The 23500-nt window shown below is 42.1% G+C and overlaps 1 protein-coding gene across 3 annotated transcripts; it reads right to left on the bottom strand.

Moving 5' to 3' along the window:
• Positions 1-39: 39 nt before the first annotated feature.
• LOC129865172 (muskelin) lies at positions 40-23072 on the bottom strand. Of its 3 annotated transcripts, none has more exons than XM_055937692.1 (18): positions 22949-23072; positions 19090-19159; positions 17243-17385; positions 17061-17149; positions 16778-16887; positions 16164-16356; positions 15628-15762; positions 15368-15433; positions 12135-12247; positions 11523-11735; positions 10921-11142; positions 10458-10587; positions 5396-5543; positions 4506-4620; positions 3992-4131; positions 3579-3681; positions 3267-3321; positions 40-2898 (listed from the first exon to the last, which is right to left on the bottom strand). In XM_055937692.1, exons 1-18 carry the CDS (start codon positions 23026-23028, stop codon positions 2777-2779), a joined length of 2247 nt encoding a protein of 748 aa, XP_055793667.1. In that variant the 5' UTR covers positions 23029-23072; the 3' UTR covers positions 40-2776. The 3 variants fall into 3 exon arrangements, with proteins under 3 accessions (XP_055793667.1, XP_055793669.1, XP_055793668.1); XM_055937694.1 differs by having other exon boundaries at positions 15685-15762; XM_055937693.1 differs by having other exon boundaries at positions 15646-15762; positions 22949-23071.
• Positions 23073-23500: the final 428 nt, after the last annotated feature.

Raw genomic sequence — 23500 nt, 5'->3', positions numbered from 1 at the left:
TAACTTTTGACCAATGATGAAACAATCAAAATACAAATGTATAGTTGCATCCCAACTGGTTACAAACAAATCAAAGACCTGAGTCATTTATTTATGAAAACCTGAACAAAATACAATCTTTATTCGTTATGTACATTACATACAATGCAATTCTACAATAGGCTCTTCTACACATTCACGTTATCCACAGAGTAGTGCTCATTCACGCACCCTAGAGTACCTCCACATACTCCTGAGTCCCAGTTGGGGAGAAGAGGGGGCAGATGAAGAAAATACCATTCCATTATTTTATCTGAAAATTATAATTTCCTTCCCCTCCCAAAAATAAGAAAAATAATTATTTGGCATTGTGTTTATATATATATATATATATATTTTGCAAAGGTGTGTCTTTATTTCATGTTGTTTTCTTAAGCTTCTTTTTTTTCTGACAAAGAAACTAATGCAAACATCGCACAAGTCTTCTATTCTGTGATAATGACCATAAATGAGTCCTTCCTAAATAACGGGTTTTTAGTACAAAGCTATGATGGTAAGTATGACACTCCTTTCTCTCTGGATCTCAGTTCTTAATATGATGGCAGCAGAAGACATACATTAACAAACAGACACAAACAAGCACACAAACTAGTTTTAAGCTCACACACTAAGCATACAGGTGTGTGCACCGTGCACACAAGCAGCAAACGCACACAGCACTGACTGTGATTCAAATTAAGCTAATACTGATTACTGAGGACATGAGTGCAAACGAACAGAGAAATCGGATCTGATCACTCATCTTCTAACAATAAGAGCAGATGTCTTCATGTATATGCCTGTATGAAGAAACCAGATGTAATGAATCTATTGGGACGTAGTGTACAATCTGCCAATTTGATTAGGATTTTGATCAAGGATTTATAAGCATCTAACAAGAAAAAGTACCTCTAAAGTTTGTCTCTACCACCCTTGACAGGAGTCAAGCACTAAGTGTGTGTCTCCTTGAATGTGAATAGTCCCTCCATCTCTGGTTATCTGATAGTGGAGTTGATTGATCTCAAAACAAAGAGGATGGATATTTCACAGACTCCATAGGCCTTTGCCTAGAGTGTACTCTGCATACTGTACAGCGGTCTCAGAAAAATGCTAAATATATAGACAATACACACAATGTAATGGAAGACTAGGCTGCTACCACTCTTGAGAAGGAGGACAGAGGGGATCACTTCAATCATCTCTCCTACTGAGATTAATGGAAGAACAATATGAGGCAAATGTTTATGTTACACAGGTGAACTAGACAAAATACCCTGGCGATCCGAGACAAACACACATATTGACGGACAGACTCTCTCACACACACACACACACACACACACACACACACACACACACACACACACAAGCTATATCAAAGGGCATCCTCAGTTCCAGCATAATGATTATGAACCAATCAAAAACATTTCCTGTACATCAAAACTTTGGCTGGAGCCACAAGACCGATACCATTTGCTAACTTGGTGTTTAGAGATCACTTGTGAATGCTCCTATCGCCTTATTCTGAGTAAGAATGAAATCTAGTGTTCTGTATTTCTTTAGGTTAGAATTGAAGAATGTCTAGTCATCACTGTTTGCATAAGAAACAGAGAGAACACAGTAATCAGGCCATAGCTAAAGGGGGAGACTGGGCTCTCAATGAAAGCAATCATTCATTCTTCCTTTACCCATAAAATAAACTCCCATCGTCAAAGGAAGATACATCCCAGTCAATGAGATCATGTGAGTATAGATGTGTGTTTGTACATAAAAAAAACCTCCCTCTGATACAGCAGGACCATCATTTTGCAGTTCTTACAAGATGGGGAGTTTGAGTTTAAAAATAATAACGTTCATACTTGGAAACTACATTTCCCAACATGCCTCAGTGACAGATCCATGGTTACATCACACTAAAGCTACAATAGCCATTACCAGAATCACAAGCTTTTGACAACTTGACAATGTTTTCCCCCAAACCCATGATTGATTTTTTACATCGATAGAGGATTTAATTGACATATATATTGTCTTAGGATCATTATTCTATTGTTTCTATATAACAAAATTAACATTTTGACACGTAGTGTGCAACAGCATGGCCGTCATAATTATAAATATGGGGTATATAATATGGCACCAATAATACAGGCAGAGCAAGCAAAAAGCATGAACTTGGTTGAAGGTATATTCAGCGTACAACGCGCCGACAGGGTGTCATTAAGTAACACAACTACTTTCACAAGCAGGTTTGTGTGAGTGCTTGGGTGTGTGTCAGAGAGACGGATGCAAGACAGAGTGGAAAATAAAAGGAAGAGACTCCTCCTTGATCTAACAGGCTACTAATGCCAAGCAAACTCAAACGCAGCGCGTAAAAGCATCATGTAGTCCTCACAAATCAAATGACTTGACACAGAAGATATGTTTGGCAGAGTTCTGGGTTATTTTAAACTGTTAAATCAGTTTATTCAACAAAGACCATCAGGCCTGGGGGAGTTTGTGTTTTTTTCTTTTTCCACACAGTGACATTCAGTATCAACCCCTTTAAATCGTGGTCTGACCCTCATTTTCCCTTTTAGTTCAGTTCCGCTGTTGAAGAACCAACGTCCTAAATAGGGGGTCAACAAGTGCAGTCCACGAGCAGAGCACCCCTGAATTTGGAAGGGTCAAGTGTAGAAAAATATGAAGTTTGGCTTTGGGCCAGCCAATCAGAGTCTTATTGGCATATGGTGGTGGTGCGTAGGGTTCTGGGGCGGGGCTAGAGTGTGATGAGGTCAACGAGGTTACCCTTGGGCGGGGTCATGCTGTCCGGGAAGAAGTTGACGAGCGTGTCGAAGAGCTGCGTGCGCTGGGCATACGTCTGGTCCACGTCTGAGAAACCTGAGAGAAGGAGGGAGAGGGGGAGAGATGAGCGTGGGAGGGAGTGTGACAGAAGGGAAGAACGGAGAGGGGAAGAGGGATGGAAAGGAATAAAGAGAGCGGGCAAGAAGGACAAGAGAGAAGGTGAAGGGGGAGAGAGTGGGAGGAAGAAAAGACTCACTTCAATTGCTCAATCTCCACAGGAAGTCATATGAGCTCATAAAAGGTCACATACACGCTCAAAAAGGTCATGTGGGAGGATCAAAATGAAAGTACGTCAGAAAGAAGGGCTGAAGGGGGAAAAAGCAGGCGAGAATAATCCTTCCGTTCATTGGTTTTCATCTACTGTGTGTCCAGTGAAGTATGCAGATAACACAGCAGGCTCTTACCCAGAGGGATGAAGTCAGAGCTGGACTTGAAGAGAGCCGAGGGCAGGAGCTGGAACTGAATAGTCACACCGGAACACAACATCTCAGTCACTGAACACTAACGCAACACCGCCAACAAATACACTGCCATTTCACTCCTGAGTAACTATGGTAATAATATCAAAACAATGAACATCAACAAACAGGCTTTGAATGTTACATTCTCAAACCATTTCATCCGTTTACTTGATCTAAAAGCAGTTTAATAAATAACACTGCACAACGTGCAAGTACCCCTCTCCCCATCAGTCAACCCTCCCTCCCGTCCCTCACCTCTTTGGTCTCGTCAGGGTTGGTGTGGTCCACGGTCAGAGAGAGGTCGTTCTGCAGGTACTTCAGAGCATTCAGAGGCTCCGACTGGGCCTTCTCTTCAAACCTAAAAAAAAAACACACAGATCTTCAGGAATACCTACAGAGAGCTTGAGGAAATCGTTTAGCCTAACCTACAGAAACTCTGTACCACACAAGGTGAAAAGATCACTGCAAAGACTGCAAAATGAGCGAGGAGTAAACCCTTCCCTACAATGGCAAGACATGGCCACTAGGTGGAATCAGTGTCAAAGCAGAACTCGAAACTAGAATTGTGAAGTCATAACTCCTATACATTTGTATCCACCGTTTTGCTATTTGGTACAGAGAGGTTACGGTTCAGTTCCAGGGGTATAGTCCATTCTCTGCTTCTGTACCTGTACTTCCTGATTAGGTATCTGCAGTGTCGGAGCAGGTACTCCTTGGAGGGGCGACACAGCTTGAGGGACCAGAAGTCATCCAGACGCATCTTAGGAGAGCACGACTTCCCTGGGTTCCCTCCAAACAGGTAGTGCACCTGGACACAAAGAGGAAAAATAACACTGGATATATTCAATATTATCAATCAATACCTCAAAACTGCAGCTGGTCTCAGATCATAATGATATCCTGAAACAGTATTTAACTAGACTTTTGTGCCCTTATGCTTATAGCATTTTGTAGAAGTGTGTGTGTGTGTGTGTCCATGTTCTTCACTGACATGCTGCATGTTATATTGATGCATCTTAGTCTGGTTGATGTCATGTGTCTGTCTGTGAAACTAATGTGTTGATGCTGCTGTCTTCGTTCAGGTCTCTCTTGAAAAATAAATGTTCTCTACCAGACTAATCTGGTTAAATAAAGGTCAAATGTTTTTTTTTTAAAGCATGTGTGTGCGCGTGTGTGTGTGACCTTGTGCATTTCGTCGTAGACCAGCTGGTGTGCGAAGCGTGGACAGGGCTCCTCCTCCTGCAGAGCCTTACTGGGGTTCTCCTTCACCGCCTGGTCATTCTTATACACACACGACCTGCAGCGCACGGGAGCGCGCACACACACACAAACACAGTACAACAAGTTAGTACGCACATAGCCGTAACCCTGAAGAGGAACACCCATTGTGTTTCTATACCTTAAAAAGGAAACACGCCCACACACCCCGAAGAAAATATTGGAAAACACTTCTAGACAGCCTCCTACGGAGAAACACACACATAGCTTGAGCCGTTACATTGACTTAATTTACTGGACTCTCAGTAAAAAGAACGACTGGAGAAAGCAGTGTACCGGAACCAGCGGCAGGCAGCACTGACAGCCTGTTCTCTCACAAGCACTGTTTCAACTGACCAAATTAGCTAGGCCAGAACAAAGACGTTCTCCATGAAGGTGCAGAGGTACAACAAACACACGCTCTGAAACTCACCCTCTGAAAGAACATTTAGTTCTCTTTTGAAGGGCAGAGAGATTATGAAACTCACTTTCAGGTCAGGAAAGCCTTTGAAATATGACGTTACTGGTTGACGATTGTATCAAAGTGTCTTACTGTGTGCGTTTGCCGGTGTGTGGGCGTGTTCAACTATACTTGTGGGGACCAGAAGTCTCCACAAGAATAGTAAACAAACATTTTGTTAGTCCCCACAAGGTCAAATGCTATTTCTAGGGGGGTTTAGGGTTAAGGTTAGAATTAGGTTTAGGAGCTAGGGTTAGTTTTAGGGTTAGGAGCTAGGGTTAGGGAAAATATGTGAATGGGACTGAAATGTGTGTCCCCAAATGGTTAGTTATACAAGACTGTGTGTGTTTCGTACCAGTTGTTGCGTGCGATGTCATAGATCCAGAAGGAGTTACGGACGTTCTCCTCTCGTTTGTCCTTGTCCTTGCTGAGGCCAGACAGGACGTGGATCTCATTCAGCTCGGGGTCTATGGTGGCCCTCTGGGTGAAGCCCGTCATCGGCACTGTGGGACAAACACACATCAGAGAGAGGTTTAAAACCGAAACTGGTGCTACTGAGAACACCGAGAGAGAATAGCAGGCTACATTGAGAGAATGGCAGGGATTCAGCATTTTTCCTGGTCACAGAATTCTAGGCTCTATGGTTATTTAACGCTATCACACATTTTTTCCCCCCATCAGAGGCCAAGATAAAAAAGACTTGAGAGAAATGGGATAGACTACGAAAGCAAAAGGCTGCTCACATAGCAACGTACATAGCAACGAGATTCGCTGGAAACAAACAGGACACAATGCAAATGTATGTTTGTTTTTCTACGGATTTGCATTACCGACAGAACAGGATGTGTTTGTGGTCACAGTGTAAACAGTACGCAACTATCCATATGCATGGTGTTTTACCCAGATTTACGTACATTGCTTGTCTAAAGCAATCCCCTGATAGCACCTGATGGGTTTGTGGCCATGACACGTCACAGTGTATACAGTATGCTCCTATTCATACGTATAGCAGAATATGAAACACATATAGGCCAAGTATTTCCGCTTTGTGGTCATCGGCTGCTTATTTGTCACGTGTTTTAGTAGTTGTAAGAAAGAAGCAGGTATAAGCTTTCGCAATGACTTCACAGTGTATCAAATCTATGTGGGTTGTTACCATGGCTATGATAGTAAGAGCAGTGTCAAAACAAAGACGAGGTGTTGTGCTGGGAAGACATTCTTTAAATCACTTAGTACTACCAACTTCAACTAATACATTTTTATGGAAACCACCATATGCTTTCAAGGAAAATTAGCACCATTTCTCAAACAAGCTCCATAGACAGTTTGCCAAACAGCACACAACATGAATTATGCGTCAACGTCCTGTTCCAAGACATTAAGCTATGCATTAACTTCTGGATAAATAAAACAGGCCCCTAGGTCAACCAGCCAGTGTAACTTGAGTAGAGAGTACAGACTGTTTTAGGGAATCAACAAAACAAAGAAGTTTATTTGAAGAACAAGAAAAAAACACCAGAAGGACAGAGCCACTAGAGACTGTGCTCTGCCCTTCAGACATAGGGTGCTATTTGGGACGTAAGCTAACACATATAGTGCACTACTTTTGACCAGGGCCCATGTGAGTCCCAAATGGCACCCTAACACATATGCAGTGCACTACTTTTGACCAAACACTATGGGCCCTGGTCAATAGTACACAATATAGGGAATAGGAGGCCATTTGGGATAGATATAGAGCTCATTAGAGCACAGCTCTAAAATGGAAATGAACAGGAAGATGTTGCGGCAGCGATAAACATTAGAGAATTATTACAAGAGCACTGTTTGGGCTTGCTACTTCCTTCCTGCCAAAATACATTCTGTTCTTTCTCGCTCCATCTCTCCTGTTCTTTTGCTCATTCTGCATCTTTCGATTTCTTCCTTGCTCTCCCTCCCTTTCGGCCTCTTCGCTCCCTCTCTCTCTACTTCTGCCTCCCTCCACCCTCCCTCCTTCCCCATCTCTCGTTCTTGCAGGATGACACAGATGCGAGAGGCACACAGACAGAGGTCCTATTAATACTCTGCCATCATCACGCCAGTCCAGTCCAACTCCGCCCATGCAGAGATCTTAGACAATCTGTTTCAGGACAACAAGCATCTCTTTCTCTCTCTGCTGCCCTGTGCCTTTTAATGAGCTGCACTGAAAAGTCTGTCACATGTCACTTTAATAGAGGAGCCATGAGATGGTATCTCCTCCTACAGCCATCTACTGCATCTGAAACCACAGATTCTATTAGATTCTTTAGTGTAAGGGTAGATGAAGATATGTGATGGGGAGAGTTCTGTAAATGTAGTATCACTGAGTCACAAGCTTGAGGGGAAAAAGACCGATTAGGCTACACACACACACACACACACACACACACACACACACACACACACACAGCTGCTGACCAAAGCATCAGCTGATAGCGACTAAACGGAGTGCAACGTTGCGATTTGCTCAGGTTAGCATTCAGACTGTGTGTGTGTGTGTGTAGGGTTGCAAAGGGAAGGTACATTACTGGAAACGTTCTAAGTTTACCAGCAAACTACCAGAATTTTGGTATCTTTCAAGGATGTAATTTATCACAAGACATCTACTGGCCCTTTTGGGTACTTCAGATTATCACAGGTGTCTAATCATCTCTGGTCCTCTGTGTGTCATCACATGTAAAATATATGAAATAATGAACAAGATGATTTATACAAAAACTATTGAATGACAACGCTGTAAAACATAATCCTAAATATAAACTTAGTGAATACCATTGGTGTTTAATTTGTATGTGTGAACAAACACACACAAAGCTCAGAAAAAAATTAAGAAACCACTGCAAAATGATCAGTTTCTCTAGTTTGACTATTTATAGGTATGTGTTTTGATAAAATGAACATTTTTGTTTTATTCTATAAACTATTGACATTTATTCCAAATAAAAGTATTGTCATTTAGAGCATTTATTTGCAGAAAATGACAACTGGTCAAAGTAACAAAAAAAGATGCAGTGGAGTCTGACCTCGAATAATGCTAAGAAAATAAGTTCATATTCATTTTTAAACACAATACTAATGTTTAACTTAGGAAGACTTCAAATGGACCAAAAGTTTGGACAAACCTACTCATTCAAAAGGTTTATCTTTATTTGATTTTTTTTTTTTTTTTTACATTGTAGAATAATAGTGAAGACAAACTAGGAAATATCACACATGGAATTATGTAGTAACCAAAAAAGCAAAAGTCCCATCCTGAAAAAGGGACGTTTCTTTTTTGCTGAGTTTGTTTTGTGTTAATTATCAAAATTACTGAAGATTCCAGTAACTTTGGTGAAATACTAGTACATTTGCAACCCTGTGTGTGTGATAGAAAAAGTAGAGGATAAAAGAGTGTGGTTCTGTGAGAGAGTGAGAATAAAACGTAAAGAGAAAGTGAATTGTGAGAGATTGAAACAGTGTGTGTGTGTGTGGTGAGAGATTGAAACAGTGTGTGTGTGGTGTGAGAGCGCAATCTAATTAAATGTTCCTGTGAGGTTTTGCTAAATACCACAATAATACGGGGGTGGGAATTTCTAAGAACCCCACTTGCACATGACAAAAATGCTATTCTCAGAAGATGATGACATCAACTGCTCACTTTCTAATCACAGCAAGCAATTATGAATTCCAACTTTGTAAAGAAACGCACCACGGCCACGCTACTGGATTCTCTGTTGCCCTGCAGAATGGGTAGAACCCAGGGTGCAAGTGCATCGTGCTGAAAGCAGTAAGGGGACTTTTACATGAACACCTAAATGAGTTTAGCCTTGCAACACCCTTGGCATTAAACCTGCCAATCTGAGACCTGACCAGATCCATTTGGAACAAAATGTTGGCACTAAACAATTAACTTCTTACGGCTGAGATCCCGTTAACGGGATCGATATAACAACAGCCAGTGAAAGTGCAGGGCGTGAAATTCAAACTGAAAACTCATAATTAAAAATCCTCAAACATACAAGTATTTTACACCATTTTAAAGATAAACTTGTTGTTAATCCCACCACCGTGTCTGATTTCAAAAAGGCTTTACGACGAAAGCACACCATCTGATTATGTTAGGTCAGTACCTAGTCACAGAAAAACACAGCCATTGTTCCAGCCAAAGAGAGTAGTCACAAAAAGCAGAAAGAGATAAAATCACTAACCTTTGAAGATCTTCATCAGATGACACTCATAGGACTTCATGTTACACAATACACGTATGTTTTGTTCGATAAAGTTCATATTTATATCCAAAAATCTTAGTTTACATTGGCGCGTTGTTCAGTAATATTTTGCCTCCAAAACATCCAGTGATTTTGCAGAGAGCCACATCAATTTACAGAAATACTCATAATAAACATTGATAAAAGATACAAGTATTTTACATGGAACTTCAGATACACTTCTCCTTAATGCAACCGCTGTGTCAGATTTCAAAAAAACTTTACAGAAAAAGCACACCATGAAATTATCTGAGTACGGTGCTCAGACACAAAAACAAGCCAACACAGGTACCCACCATGTTGTGGAGTCAACAGAAGTCAGAAATAGCATTATAAATATTCACTTACCTTTGATGATCTTTATCAGAATGCACTCCCAGGAATCCCAGTTCCACAATAAATGTTTGTTTTGTTCGATAAAGTCCATAATTTATGTCCAGGTACCTCCTTTTTGTTTGCGCGTTTAGTTCCAAAATCCAAATTCATGACGCGCAGGCCAGACGAAAAGTCAAAAAATTCCATTACAGTTCTTAGAAACATGTCAAACAATGTATAGAATCAATCTTTAGGATGTTTTTAACATAAATCTTCAATAATGTTTCAACCGGAGAATTCCTTTGTCTGTAGAAATGCAATGGAACGCAGCTAACTCTCACAGGGGCGCGCCTGAGTGAGCTCATGGCACTCTGCCAGACCCCAGACTCAATCAGCTCTTATTCCCTCATCCTTCACAGTAGAAACATCAAACACGCTTCTAAAGACTGTTGACATCAAGTGGAAGCCTTAGGAAGTGCAATATGACCCCATAGAAACTGTATATAGGCAAACCTACAAACCTCAGATTTCCCACTTCCTGGTTGGATTTCTTCTCAGGTTTTTGCCTGCCATATGAGTTCTGTTATACTCACAGACATCATTCAAACAGTTTTAGAAACTTCAGAGTGTTTTCTATCCAAATCTACTAATAGTATGCATATCTTAGCTTCTGGGCCTGAGTAGCAGGCAGTTTACTCTGGGCACCTTATTCATCCAAGCTACTCAATACTGCCTCCAGACATAAGAAGTTAAGGTGTGCCAGTTGTACTATACTCCACCCATGGCATAAACAGTTACTGTCCCTGGTGGCTTAAGTGACTAAGCGGACAGTCTTACCCATGCCGGAGTCCTTCTTGGTTCCGTCTGAGATGATCTCCACATGGTCTCCGTCCACGTCATAGCTGAAGAAGTCATTCAGGTACGTCTTTGACCTCTGACCTCCGAACACATACAGACAACGATTTCTCTGGAGAAAGGGAGGGGGGATGAGAGAGAGAAGAGCAACATCTATTTTATAATCATGCCAACACTGAATGGTTTACATTCTTCTGTGAAACAAGAAGTCTGAACAATTTTCCTTTGCTTCATAAAAGTCCTAAGAGTAAAATTGGTGCATATTTGTTCTGTTATGTCTTTGGCTTTCTCTAAAAACACAAAGCAGAAAGCGATGAATTCTGAATGCTTCAGTCATGATTGTGTGGGTAGTGATTTGTTACTGTCAATAAATCATTCTGGTGTTTGTGCTGAATTCTATAATTCTAACAGCAACACCAGTCATGGTACTACTCCCATAACTCACAGTGTGGAAGAGCATGCAGTGTCCAATGCGTGACTGGACATCCTCAGGCCCAGCGTTGCAGGAGTCTTCCCTGAGCAGGCTCCAGGTTCCGGCCTGGCAGTGGAAGGCATACAGCCCGCTGAACTGGGGCTCGGACGTCCTGCTGTCCTCCACACTGCCGTTACACATCAGAATCCGACCACCAAACGTATAGATCATGTGCTTCTCCGAGTCCATACACATCTATAAGGAGAGGGGGGAAGGATGAGAGAGGAGAGAAAGGTTGGGTACAAAGAGAGTCATGAGATTCAACATTTGGTTTTCAGTGTTGGGCTTAGAGCAGTGGAAAAAATATGCAAAAATCCTTGCCATTTACAGATCCATTTTTAGCTTAAAAAGTGGGACAGGAGGAAAATATGTCAAGACTATAGCCGGCTAAGCCTTCATCATCAGTGCTCTGGTCTCACCTCCAGATGGCTGAGTGTACCAATTATTTAACCAACAAAAACTCTGTAACCGATTTTTAATGAAGCCCAAAGTGTTTAAATTCACTCCTAGCCAGTTTGGTCCAGTTTGGACGTGTGTGTGATACAGCTGTGTGAGGGGCGTGATAATGGGGTAACCTGGTGGTCAAAGACGAGCTTGGGCCCGCCGTCGGCTGACGTGTCCTCGCTGAGTAGTGTCCAGGTGTTGGCGTCGACGTCGTATCGATAGAAGTCACTCTTCAGAGACTTGCTGTTCCTGACGCTGGAGTCTAGGTAGCGGCCGAGTGTGTAGATCTGCCGCCGCTGACTGTCGATGCACATCTTGTGACAGGACCGCGCACTGGGACCACTCTGGGAGAGGACGGGGTAAGCCATCACACAAACTATCTATACAATAGGAGAATGAGACGACTCGGCCCCCTGCTCCCATGTGGTGACAGCGTTGCTACCATTTACTGAACTTTGTTGATATCTAGTACGTGCTCAAAAACATTACACCTTTGTTATATTTCCCTATAGTGAAACTTTCAACTATTATTTTCATTATAATCATCCGTTAGATAGACATTACACTCACCTTGACCAAAGAAAACTGCAGTCATTATCATGATCATTTCTATAAATAATTTAGTGTTCTGCTCATTAAGCAGCTGTAACAATCAGTATAGACCATTTAACAGTGTTGTTCTGTGTCACCATAACTCCTCTTTCCCACCATCCTTCTGTCTTTCATACATCTTGCCCTCTCACCTCCTTCTCTGTGTCTCTGGAGATGCAGACCCACTGGTTCTCCTGAACACTGTAGGCCCAGAAGTCAGCCAGGTCCTGTGTGCCGTCCCAGCCCCCAAAAAGATACACCGTCTCTGTAGGAAACAGGAAGCCAACGCTGGTCAACACTTGGGATACATTCAGCATCACTGAACTACTCCTATACTGAAACACCAAGAAGACTACAGTAAAGCAAAATGGTCCTGAAACTATCCCTTCACACTCAAACCTGTATACTGGTTGAAATGCAGTGGCTATACAGTAACATGCTATACAAGACATCAGAACTCAGGGTCTCCACTACAGAGCTGCATGGGATTCAACTGACAGGCGTTGTAAACAGCAGTACTAAGCGCAACAAGAAGATACCCCCGTCCCTCCCGCTAATTTGGCTACTTTTGCACATGTTTAATCAGAGAGGGGAATATTGTAGATCAAGAGGACTCGATTTGTTTTAAAAGATGAGACGTTGATTATAATAAATACTGCTTTGATGTCATACAAGCAAACCACAAGTCCAAATGTGCGCTTTGCTTTTCCATCTGACCAAACTCAAGTCCTTCACATTATCAACGTTTATGATCGCTATATTTGATGTACAGTTACAAGGATGACATGGCGTCATACCCTGGGTTATTTTTAACAGGAGGAGCCTGTTTGTCACATAGTGAAGAAAATTAGCAGCAGAACACGCACCTGAATGCACTCAATAATCCATTCTATGCACACCAAATTACTATAATTTTCTCTGAAAAGTGCCTTATGAAAGCCTAACACGAAGATAGTATTTTAGAACTTAGCTAGTCATGTTGGCAAGAGAATAAGCTTTCAAAATTGTGCCCACCTGACCCAGAATGCAATTTATAAATGGACCAATTATGGATTGCAAAAACAATAATTGTGCGATGGGGATGGAGGGCAGTGCTTGCTTCCATTCTTCAAAAGGTACAGCTAGGAGAGCTAAAAAAAAAAACTAATAGTTGAAAGCTCTTTCCTTGAGCCATAAAAGTGAATTGAAGTGATTTAGTAACTGTGCACACTTCGGAGAGCTGTGTGGCCACTTCCATACACCAGTTAGACCTCTTAATCTAACACTTGACTGCTGTGTCCTCACCTTTGGTCTGATAATTTCCCCATATTATGAAAAGTGGTCCCTTTCAATTGCTACCATGGTTATGCATATGTTTCTTCAAACATTTCAACGTAGCCCTATCCAGAGGCCAAGTCCCCACGAGTGTAAAGGGTTAAGGAGGAGAAAAGGGGTATTCAAGAAACACTTAGACTACATGCTGCCATACTGAGTGCAATCATGAGAATTTTGGGAGGAAATCATCACTTCAACTGTAGTAAACACAGAGTTCCATTCCATAAGTCCTGAAGAACCCCTGAATTGAGTAGCATGAGTGCATAATTAACACAGTGGTGCACAGGTTCAATGGGCCGTAACCATGGCAAATCAGCAGAGCAGCACACAGGGGTAATGTTTGCATGGTGTGCAGACGGTGTGGAGGTTTTTGTAGGTTGGGGGGGGGTTACTCTAGGTCATCTGGATTGGCCAAAAACACAGTACTCAGTGTCTGGGGGCCTGAGAGACAGACCAGCAAGATGCAAGGCTTCTCACAGCTTGTATACACACGCGCACAATACAAGCCTTTGTCTTTACAATCACCTGCAGGCGAGTAAGCCACCAAAACATTACAGAGCACTAAAATAACCACTGTGTCTTCTGCAAAACAGCTTTAAAAAGGCAATAATAAGTCTTACACACCCACAGCAGTAGAAATCCACTTTTTTCGAACTGAAAGATGATTGCCAGAGCTTACCCACGATGTTGGACAACACTAAGTCAATAAGTCATTGTTTTAGTCAAAGTAGAATATATTTGGGCTTGAAGTGACAACCCCGAACTGCCCACTTCGTGCAACTTCGAGCCAATGACATGTCTTTTCCTATGAAATGACGTGCAAATTATTTTTAGCATACGTTTCATTTTAGGGCTGGGTTTTCATCAAATGGTACCACCCACCAGCATGGCATTGTTTATTAATCAGAAACACCTGCAAAGTTTGCAAGTCGCAACTAAGCTGAGCAATATAATAGAAAATATTTGGCTACAGCAAAGATGGCGGATAAATAAAGATAGTTCACTCAGGCTGTTTACCATTGAAAAACATGTCAGTCAGTTCCGGTCTAGTTAACGGGTTGGGTCTCCCACAGACACCAATACAACAGCAGCTGGGTCTGGTCTATTTACTTCATTGACTTTTATTGAACCAGAAAGAAAGAAAAACAGTGATTGGGATGTCTCGCTTCCTCTTCCTTCTCTGGCTATAGCTTTTAACCATAGGCAGCCAAGTGTAGGCTGAGCCATGGCGCAAATTAATATAGGGGGTACAAATTTATGTTTTTGCACCTCCACTTTTTTATCAGCAAATTATCAAAATTCATTGGATAACGTGTCAAGTTGCACTTATTTAAAATTGCGTGTGATATGCTTGCATTTTGGAATCACGCTCCCCGCAAGATGAATGGTTTTGAACACACTCCACTGCTTTGATTGGTGCTGCTAGAAATCAAGTGTCCACGAACTTGTTTATCTAGCTTCACGGCGTCCCCAGTGAAGGTTGCACCCCTCATAGTTAGGCTATCCATATTACCAGAGCGTCATCTTCTTCTTTCCATTTCTATGGCAGATTCCCAGCCACAATTCATGAACGATGCCAAAACTTTGGAGATACAATAGATGGCAAAGACACTGCTTCCCCTATCCACCTGTGGCAAAGTTTTCCCTACATTCCTATGACAAATTCAACTCCAGAACCAGCCATAGCCTAGCTGGTTAATCTTTTGAATGCAGTGTAGTAGCAGATAACATTAGTTAGCCGGATAAGGTTAGCATGCTAGCTAGCTACACTGACAGCTGTTGGTGCCCTACTTGTTATTTGTCCACGTCATGTGGAAAGCACCCACGGCATTCCCACCCCCAATTCTTGAATATGTATTAGCAGCCTGCGTCATTCTGCAGAGGTGGAACCTAAACGTCAATTTCCGCTAAAGGTCAAGAATTACATTGAAATAGGGGTGGGATTGCCCTCTGGTGGGGGCCTTTAAGGCCAGTTTGTAAAACACATTTGGAAGAGGAGAATTGCAGTTGAAGTAATAGGTGACATTATAGGGGGTGTTGTCTAGGTGTGGTTTTAGCCAGCATGCCTCACCTGTCTGAACGTCGATGACCATCTGATGACCTCCCCTCATCCCTGGTCTGTTGTCATCCTCATTACCTGGAGAGAGCAATGGAGCGGGAGAAAGGGGTTGAGGGAAAGGAGGGAATAAAATGTAGGAGAGGGATGGAGTGTTGAAGGAAAATGGAGGAGCAGAAGAGAAAGGTGGGGCAGGGGAAAACAATTATTCATCGCTATAGACCGGTAGTGTACAGCATACCATAGCATTTTGTTAATGAGAACACATTTCCTACTTGAATAGTTTGTCTCACTGTTCATGTCATCTGGGCTTGGCTCTTGGGCGGTTGTACCTTTGTTACTCTTGGGGATGATCTGACTCCATCTTGGCTTGTACTCTTGCTGGCTGATGTACTGGTTAAACAAACCGTCTACAGAGGAAAAGGTCAAACACAGGAAGATTGTCCAGATTATTTTAGCCAGGAGATAGAAGTGAATAGTTTTGTTACCTTTTCAACCTCAAAAAGAAAGTATGATGTCAGGATGACATTGCCACGCCCTGTGGTTTCAAATCAATCTGATAAAATGAAAAGGTCACGTACAGATACATGGGTCATATGGGTCTATAGTGTAAATAATGAATCACTATGGTAACCACTGAATTCATGAGCTAAATATAAGCCGAGCTAGGTTTCAAGATCTCAGTCATGGGATGGTAGAGGTCTGTAGTTAGTAGGATGATTGAGGTCATGTAGTTGTACTGCAGTTGATGTGTACAGAGCAGTAGTTCCAGCCCCCATCGGTCTGTCTGAGGAGGTGTGGGTGACAGGACCTTTGACAGCTTTGTCGATGAGCTCCTCACAGGCATCAAAGTCTCCACGGAGTACCAGGCGGTCGTGGAGGTGTGTCAGCATTTGGTGTTCCAACGCGATGCGTGTCTTCTTCTGCAGCGACTCAAAGGCTTCTGTGTAGTTATGCTGCCGGAAGTGCTTCAGGCACAGGCGGATCGCTTCCTGTTCCCGGTACTAGAGGAATACAGGGGAGGAGGCAAGGGGATGGGAGGGGACACACTCACTGTAATATCGGCTCCATCTTTGTTCAATGTTTTTCATCACAAATGTTATACTTCATATTATAAACTGGGTGCTTCGAGCCCTGAATGCTGATTGGCTGAAAGCTGTGGTATATCAGACCGTTTGCCACGGGTATGACAACAACAAAAACTTTTACTGTTCTAATTACATTGGTAACCAGTTTATAAAATCAATAAGGCACCTCTGGAGTTTGTAGTATATGGCCAATATACCACGGCTAAGGGCTGTATCCAGGCACTCCGCAAATACCACACCCTCTCTGGCCTTATTGCTTAAGTAACCCACTCAAACGGATTCTCTCCCTTAACCCCAACTGTGTATGTAAGTGAGTGCGTCTCAGAGGCAGGCTCACCTTGCTGTACCAGTTAAGGCAGGGCTGCACTACGTCAGGTTCCTCTATGCCATGCAGCTCAATGTACCAGATACTGAAGTTAAAACTGGGCCCCCAAGACATCAGAGGCACTGAGAGAGACAAAGAGAACGGTCTATAATTTAAGTCATCAACTATTTTGCCAGTTTGACTTATTTCCATCTCCAGCCGTGTAGCATACCTTCACTACAATAATTCTCAAGCTGGACAGAGTCTGTACAACACGTAGGCCCAAGCCTTGGGCCCATTCCTTTTCCAAACCCACCTATTTTAACAAATCTGCAGGGAAACATCTGTTCGTCGATCTTGTGTTTCAAGGTGAAGGTCTCCTTGTTGTAGTCATTCTTCAGGCCACTGCAGAGGAATACATATGGTACAGACAGGAAGGTAGGTTATTTATACAGTAAAGAATAAACACTTCACTGTCCCTCTGCCCTCGCCCATCACCTGGACAGGAGTTCTGTCATGTTCTCTTCACTCATCCCACCAAACACTTTGAACTTCTTCAGGTTGCACACGTGAGTCTTCTCATACTTCCCAAAGGTGATGCTTTGAACGATCGCTGGCCTTTCCATTTTCAACATTAAGTACTGGAAGGAAAATAGAGGGGAGAATCTGATCAGCGGTCTCTCACAGTAATTCACAATGCAGTGTCCGATCTATATTATCAACACATGACACTGCAGTTTTCATTCTACTGCTCTCCGAACATGTTTCACAACACTGCAGATGGCACAGACCGCAGAGGAGAAATGCTGTGTATACGAGCTGCTGCACAATCAAACTATGGGACATGTTCACAGGTCATTGGAGTGGTAACTAGCCTGGGCATATCTGCTACCGACAGGACAGGGAACTGGCCTGAGCCCTCTGGGAGAGACAGAGGGGATAGAGCAGCACAGATGGAACATCGATTAAATCTGCTTTCCCGGAAACCAGGCAACCCACAATCTCTGGAGACCCATGTTTCTACAAATCCTGTAGGTTTAAATGGCTGTGTGAGTGAGCAATAACCATCCACTACCAGAGTGCATCTGCTAGGCTTACTAATGGGTCCTCTGATATGGTTCCATCTTCAACAGTTTTCATCAATAATAAGGCAGGCATATTGCATCTCATTAGGTTATCGCCTAGGGTACATCTAACACAGAGGGATTACTCCTAGGCTTGGGTATATCGATCTTTCTTTTTCAAAACGGTCCTGTCCTGTCAGCTAAAAACATGGCACACTTGATAATGAAAAAGACCCGTATCTCAATGATTTGTCGATTCTTGTTGCCACAGAAACCATTATAAAACATTTATATGAAAAGACTCCGTCTTCATTTATTGAATAAAGAAAATAAGCTTTGCGATGGGGTGATTTATGGGGTATGGCTTTATCATTTGTTCAGTATAATTATTTTCAAGGCTTTACCTCTCCACAACCTCCCTCTCTTTGAAAAGATAAAAGGGGTTGATGAGAGTTCAACATCTTTATAGTGTGAAAAGTATTTGACATAAACAGATGCAGTGGAGTTTTGCCTCTGCCACACTTGAATGTCTAGCTTGGGTGGTTAAGACAGACATGCTAAGTTTCCTCTTGCTGCAAAAACAAACTTTCAATTTCCTCTGCCCGTAACCACAAGACAGTCAAACACGCTACACTGGGCAACATCCTATTCCCAAAAGTGCAAATGCAAGTCATTGGATGCATACTGAAGATGCATGCGTTGTCAGCTAACACTTCTATGGGGCAGAAGTCCGTGGATTTTATGACTCTGGATGGCCAGATAGCAGTTTCTTGTCATTGTTGGTAGCTATGTGGGGAATCGTAAGTGACTCGTTTCAACTAGTTTAATCTTTTTCTTGAACTTCACCATGTCTTGTTTTGAGATGTTTTGCCTGATTTCATGTCAATGCTAAAAAGGCTCAAATTCACTAGCTAGCTATCCAACAAGTGTAACGATGTATTTGAGACAACGTGCACATTGTGCAAATGTATTTATGCTTTCAATAAATGCTGGAGACTAAATATAGGTTACATATTGTCAACAATCTAAGCCAACGCAGTCTGTTTTACCCCATAGTTGAATGCTTTTGTTGCTAAACAACCAACCCGTCTATTAGGCGCTACTATTTTGCAGCCACCAGTGAATTGAGAACACGGATGTTGTATGCAACTGGGCACAGACCCTCTACTGAAGAGCCCCATCCCAAGACAGGTAAGGCACAAGGCATGGAAGGTGTGTGAGTGACAGGTAGGCCTAAGTATGAGACAGGTGTCTATGTGGGCGGGGCACAGCAGACGTTACCTGTGGAGGGTAGTTGCTCTCAGACGACCACCTGGAGGACTGGTCATTGGGTTTGTCCATCAAGATGTTTCTACACACAGAAAGGGAAAGATGGGAGAAAGGACATGTTTCAGCCAACATGCAACCATTTGTTGTGAGCAAAGGGATAGGGTAATATCCATGTAAAAGGACCCATGAGCAACACATGTGCAGGGAGTTCATAGCAGCATATCAAATTGGGAGTAAAAAAAAGCTAAGAGTGTATATTTTGGGGAAATTAAGGGATAGATACATTTTCAACCATTTTCCATCTTAAAAATTAGGCATAAGTACTGGCTTTGATTCCTGGTCAAACAGAAGGAAAATGGGTATTAGATGAATTCTCTGGTACTTTCGTATACTTTTTAGCCAGTAGTTCTGAAAATAGCACTCACGAGGCAAAAATGGTCCCTGAAAATTGCATACTACGTCACATGTGATGATACTGTATGCGCAACGTGTCACTGCTCTCTCACTCGCTCTGCTGTGCGGGTATCTTGTGTATCTTGCTAGCTGTCTCATATGGTGAGGGGCTGAAGCTCATTGGTTGAACCCAAATTGCTAGGGGGCAGACCCACTTGGGGGAAAATGGCGCAACACAGCTTCCAGAAAAACAGTTCCTTTCGAACTAGGAATTTCATGGCTAATTGAAGTGAGACAGTGATTCTGCATGTATGAACTAAACATTGACACATCTAGCACAAAGCAGGAGGTTTAAGTAGTTGCCAAAGTACCGGAGCATGTCTTTAAAAAGGTATTATAAATACATCAAAACACAATAATATTATTGAAGTTAAGAACTTATATCAACACATATGTAATTTAGGAGAAATTACTTTCTGTAGGTTTAAGAATCATTACCTTGTGCCTTGTAATTCTGTTACCAAAAAACCACATATCTTTAAGATAGCTTCTAACTTCTCTCCTGGGCTTGACATTAAAATCTTTAGACAGATTTTTTTTTAACTTGTCCGAAAGCTCAAGACGTCAACACCCCCCCCCCCCCCCCCCCGAAAATGGTGTTGTATGATGCAAGGAACCACTTCGCAAAATAACATTCATTATCACTGGTATTGACAATGGAAGGCTGCTGCTCTCTGATCCCATGTATTATACAGTACACTGGCAACCTGTCATTCAGGGCAGGTGGGGCAGAGCCTGTTTTGAGCCCCACATTTTTTGCATGTTATTGTGTCACATATCAGTTTGCAAACAATGTAAAAAAAAAAAAAAAAAAAGTTTATAAAACCGCATACTTAAGGCAGCTCCAAAATCCAGGTGTTCAGCCTAGCTCAGTACTTTCTGTGGTGGGGCAAGCCAGCAGAACATATGGGTTGTTGCACTGTGATTGGCTCAGTGTTTTGTCACTCATGGGGACATTACGTCACCACCAAGTCTAAGAGTAGAGCTAGAAAATTCAAGCCCCCTGGGTGCTGCCATAGAGTTACATTTGAAGTGCCCATCCAAGAAGGCTCAAGGTCATTGGCCAAAGAAAAAATTACATCTAACCACATATTATCTACAGTAGCTTTGATTGGACTGATTATGTCAACATCATACTTTCAAAATCTTAGCTGGCAATCAACATCATGAATCAAGTCGACAATCTACTGGCAAATCCTTTTTAATCCTTGTCATATGAAGAGAAATAATGAAGAGAAATTATAGATAAAACGTATCGCTGCTCATCGGCTATTGGACATAAACATTACACAAGTTGGAAATCGCAAATTCAAAAATTAATGGTTTAAAAGGAATCAGTGGCTAACTGCAAGCCTTGCAAAGCAATCATTATCATGCTATTCAGTGGAGTGGCCGTGGGTCCCAAGTCCAAGATTAAGGGTCTCTTTACCTAGTTAAAAATTATAAACATTCAACATTGGCCGTGCTGTTAATGAACCATGATCTATGCTGCGCCCAAAACAACTGTTAACCCAGAACTGCAAAATCTGACTTTAGTGAGTTCAAGACAACTGAAAACTCTGGAAAAACGAGCTTTCGACTGGGGAAAAAACATTTTGAACTTTCCTCCAACTCGGAATTGTGAAATTCGTAACTCTGGCCTCTTTCTAGAGCGACGACTTGAAGATTACTGACGTCATCATGATTCACAACCCCCCCCCCCCCCCAGAGTTCCCAGTTGTCTTGAAAGCACCAAAAATCCAGAGAATGCCAGACTTGACGACAAAATTTGCCCAAAAGGACCGCCGCGCCACCTTCCTGTTCAAGTGAGCAATGCACAATGCAACATGTGAAGTGATCACAGAATTTTTCCATACACACAAAAAGCTTACTTCTCTCAAATTGTCCACAAATGTGCTTACATCCCTGTTAGTGAACATTTCTCCTTTGCCAAGATAATCCATCCCCCTGACAGGTGTGGCATATCAAGAAGCTGATTAAACAGCATGATCATTACACAGGTGGCATGCTGACTGCAGGAATGTCCACCAGAGCTGTTGCCAGATAATTGAATGTTCATTTCTCTACAATAAGTCGCCTCCAACATCGTTTTAGAGAATTTGCCAATACGTCCAACCAGCCTCAAAACTGCAGACCAGGTGTAACCAAGCCAGCTCAGTACCTCCACATCTAGCTTCTTCACCTGTGGGATTGTCTGAGACCAGCCACCCGGATACCTGATGAAACTGAGGAGTATTCCTGTCTGTAATAAAGCCCTTTAGTGGGGGGGAGACTAACTGTATTTAGCCATGTTAACAGCATCACTGTGACATATGAAATACAAGTGATAGTGTAATCACTACCTATAAAATGTACATGCTAAATTAAGTGATGTGCAGTCGTATTCAAGTCCTGATTGATCAATAAGCTTATTTGACATATAAAATAGTGTTATTTGACGTGTCAAATAGTGTCATTTAAATAACTAAATGGACTGTGACCTGAACAGCGTTCCTAACGGCCTACTGATGATGACCTCTCACATCTCTCATCATCAAACATGGAATGGTATTGTGATAGAGGCAGTGGTACTACTGTCTTCAAGGCTGCAATTACAAAGGCAGACCAAATCTGGTATTTTTTTTCACTAATGGATCTTTTGACCAATCAGATCAGTTTGAAAAATATTTATGGGTAAGGACAAAATTACTATTAGTGGAAAAAAATATTCGAATTGGGCCGCCTGTGTAAACGCAGCCCAAGACACATTTTCAGCCAGTTCCAAGCTAATTAGTGCTGAAAATTGCAATTCCACGCGTTAAAAGAGCGGGATAATAGTTTCCATAAATAGCTGACTGTACAGGCATGTCCTATGGTTTAAGGTTACCCAAGCAATGCCAGAGACATACTAACTCGCTACCTAACGTTAGCTAGTTCTCCCTTTAGCTTTGCACGAACGGGTAGTCAGACTAAACATGCCTACAAAAAGTGTAAGTGAAAAAAGTAGGTTTCTAGTATGATTAGTTAACTATTTAGCTAACTAGCTAATATAAAAAGTAACGAGTGGTTTTGGCTACCAACTAACTTAGTGGTGGTGGTGGCATGCTCGTCTAGTTTGCGAGCTCGCTAATTTAACTAGCTAGCTTTTTTTGCCAACTCGTTAGTATAGCTGTTAGATAGTTACCAGTATCGGATTTACAGTGTATGGCAAAACGTCACACAGTACACAAATAACCAATTTAGCTGGCTATGCGTGCATTTTGTTTACTCGAGTAAATCTAACTAGCTAACGTTATCCCCGTTGCCAAACGGTGGAGTAGTAAGCTCGCAGTCAAGCTAGGCCGTGGAGAGACGATTCGATGCACTGTGGCAGTTAATGAGACCTGCAGCCACGAAAACAAATACATACATGTGGTCAACGTATGCGTGGATTACTTACTCTGGTAAATATGTGGAGGAATAAGAGCTCCATTTAAAAACACTGAAGGAGAGGACTCTGTTCTCTGGAACGACCGCCATCTTGTTGCAGAAAATGACAAGCAGCAACGGCTCGAGTGACAGCTCTTAAAAAGACAATACACTTTAATTCGATTAATGCGTTTGGTTACATCGGTCAAGTTCAATAAAATAGAAAACTGTTCCAAATATTTATGAGGACATGATATTGATTAGTGACCCTGAAAATGTGCATGGAACACCTGCAGCAAGTTATTTCAACCAGACTGCTTCCATTTGGCTTAGTGTTCGTGTGTTTGTATGTGTGTGTGTGTTATCATCGCAATAGGTTTTTCCTGACACCTATTTTACCTGCAGAAATAATATAGTTTGTAAACTTTTAGAAGCTATTCAATATAGGCTTGAGTATAGGCTTGTCTCATATTTGTTGCACGTTGAGACACTGAACAGCATCAATAGAATTTAGAATATGTTTGAAATACTGTATCTCTCAAAGATATGGAACCGGTATTACCTCACACAAGCAGGACTGATG

Source organism: Salvelinus fontinalis, chromosome 11 (genome assembly GCF_029448725.1).
Source record: "Salvelinus fontinalis isolate EN_2023a chromosome 11, ASM2944872v1, whole genome shotgun sequence".
Lineage (NCBI taxonomy): Eukaryota > Metazoa > Chordata > Actinopteri > Salmoniformes > Salmonidae > Salvelinus > Salvelinus fontinalis.
This window is presented reverse-complemented; position numbering and strand designations above follow the sequence as displayed.

Bases quoted from the DNA above. Each gene is read 5' to 3' on its own strand.
- LOC129865172 (XM_055937692.1), bottom strand. From the start codon at position 23,028: ATGGCGGTCGTTCCAGAGAACAGAGTCCTCTCCTTCAGTGTTTTTAAA. The intron at 17,386-19,089 runs GTAACGTCTGCT...TTTTCCTTCCAG, and splicing joins AGAGCAACTACCCTCCACAG to TACTTAATGTTGAAAATGGA. The intron at 16,888-17,060 runs GTGGGTTTGGAA...TGTCTCTCTCAG, and splicing joins CTGCAGATTTGTTAAAATAG to TGCCTCTGATGTCTTGGGGG.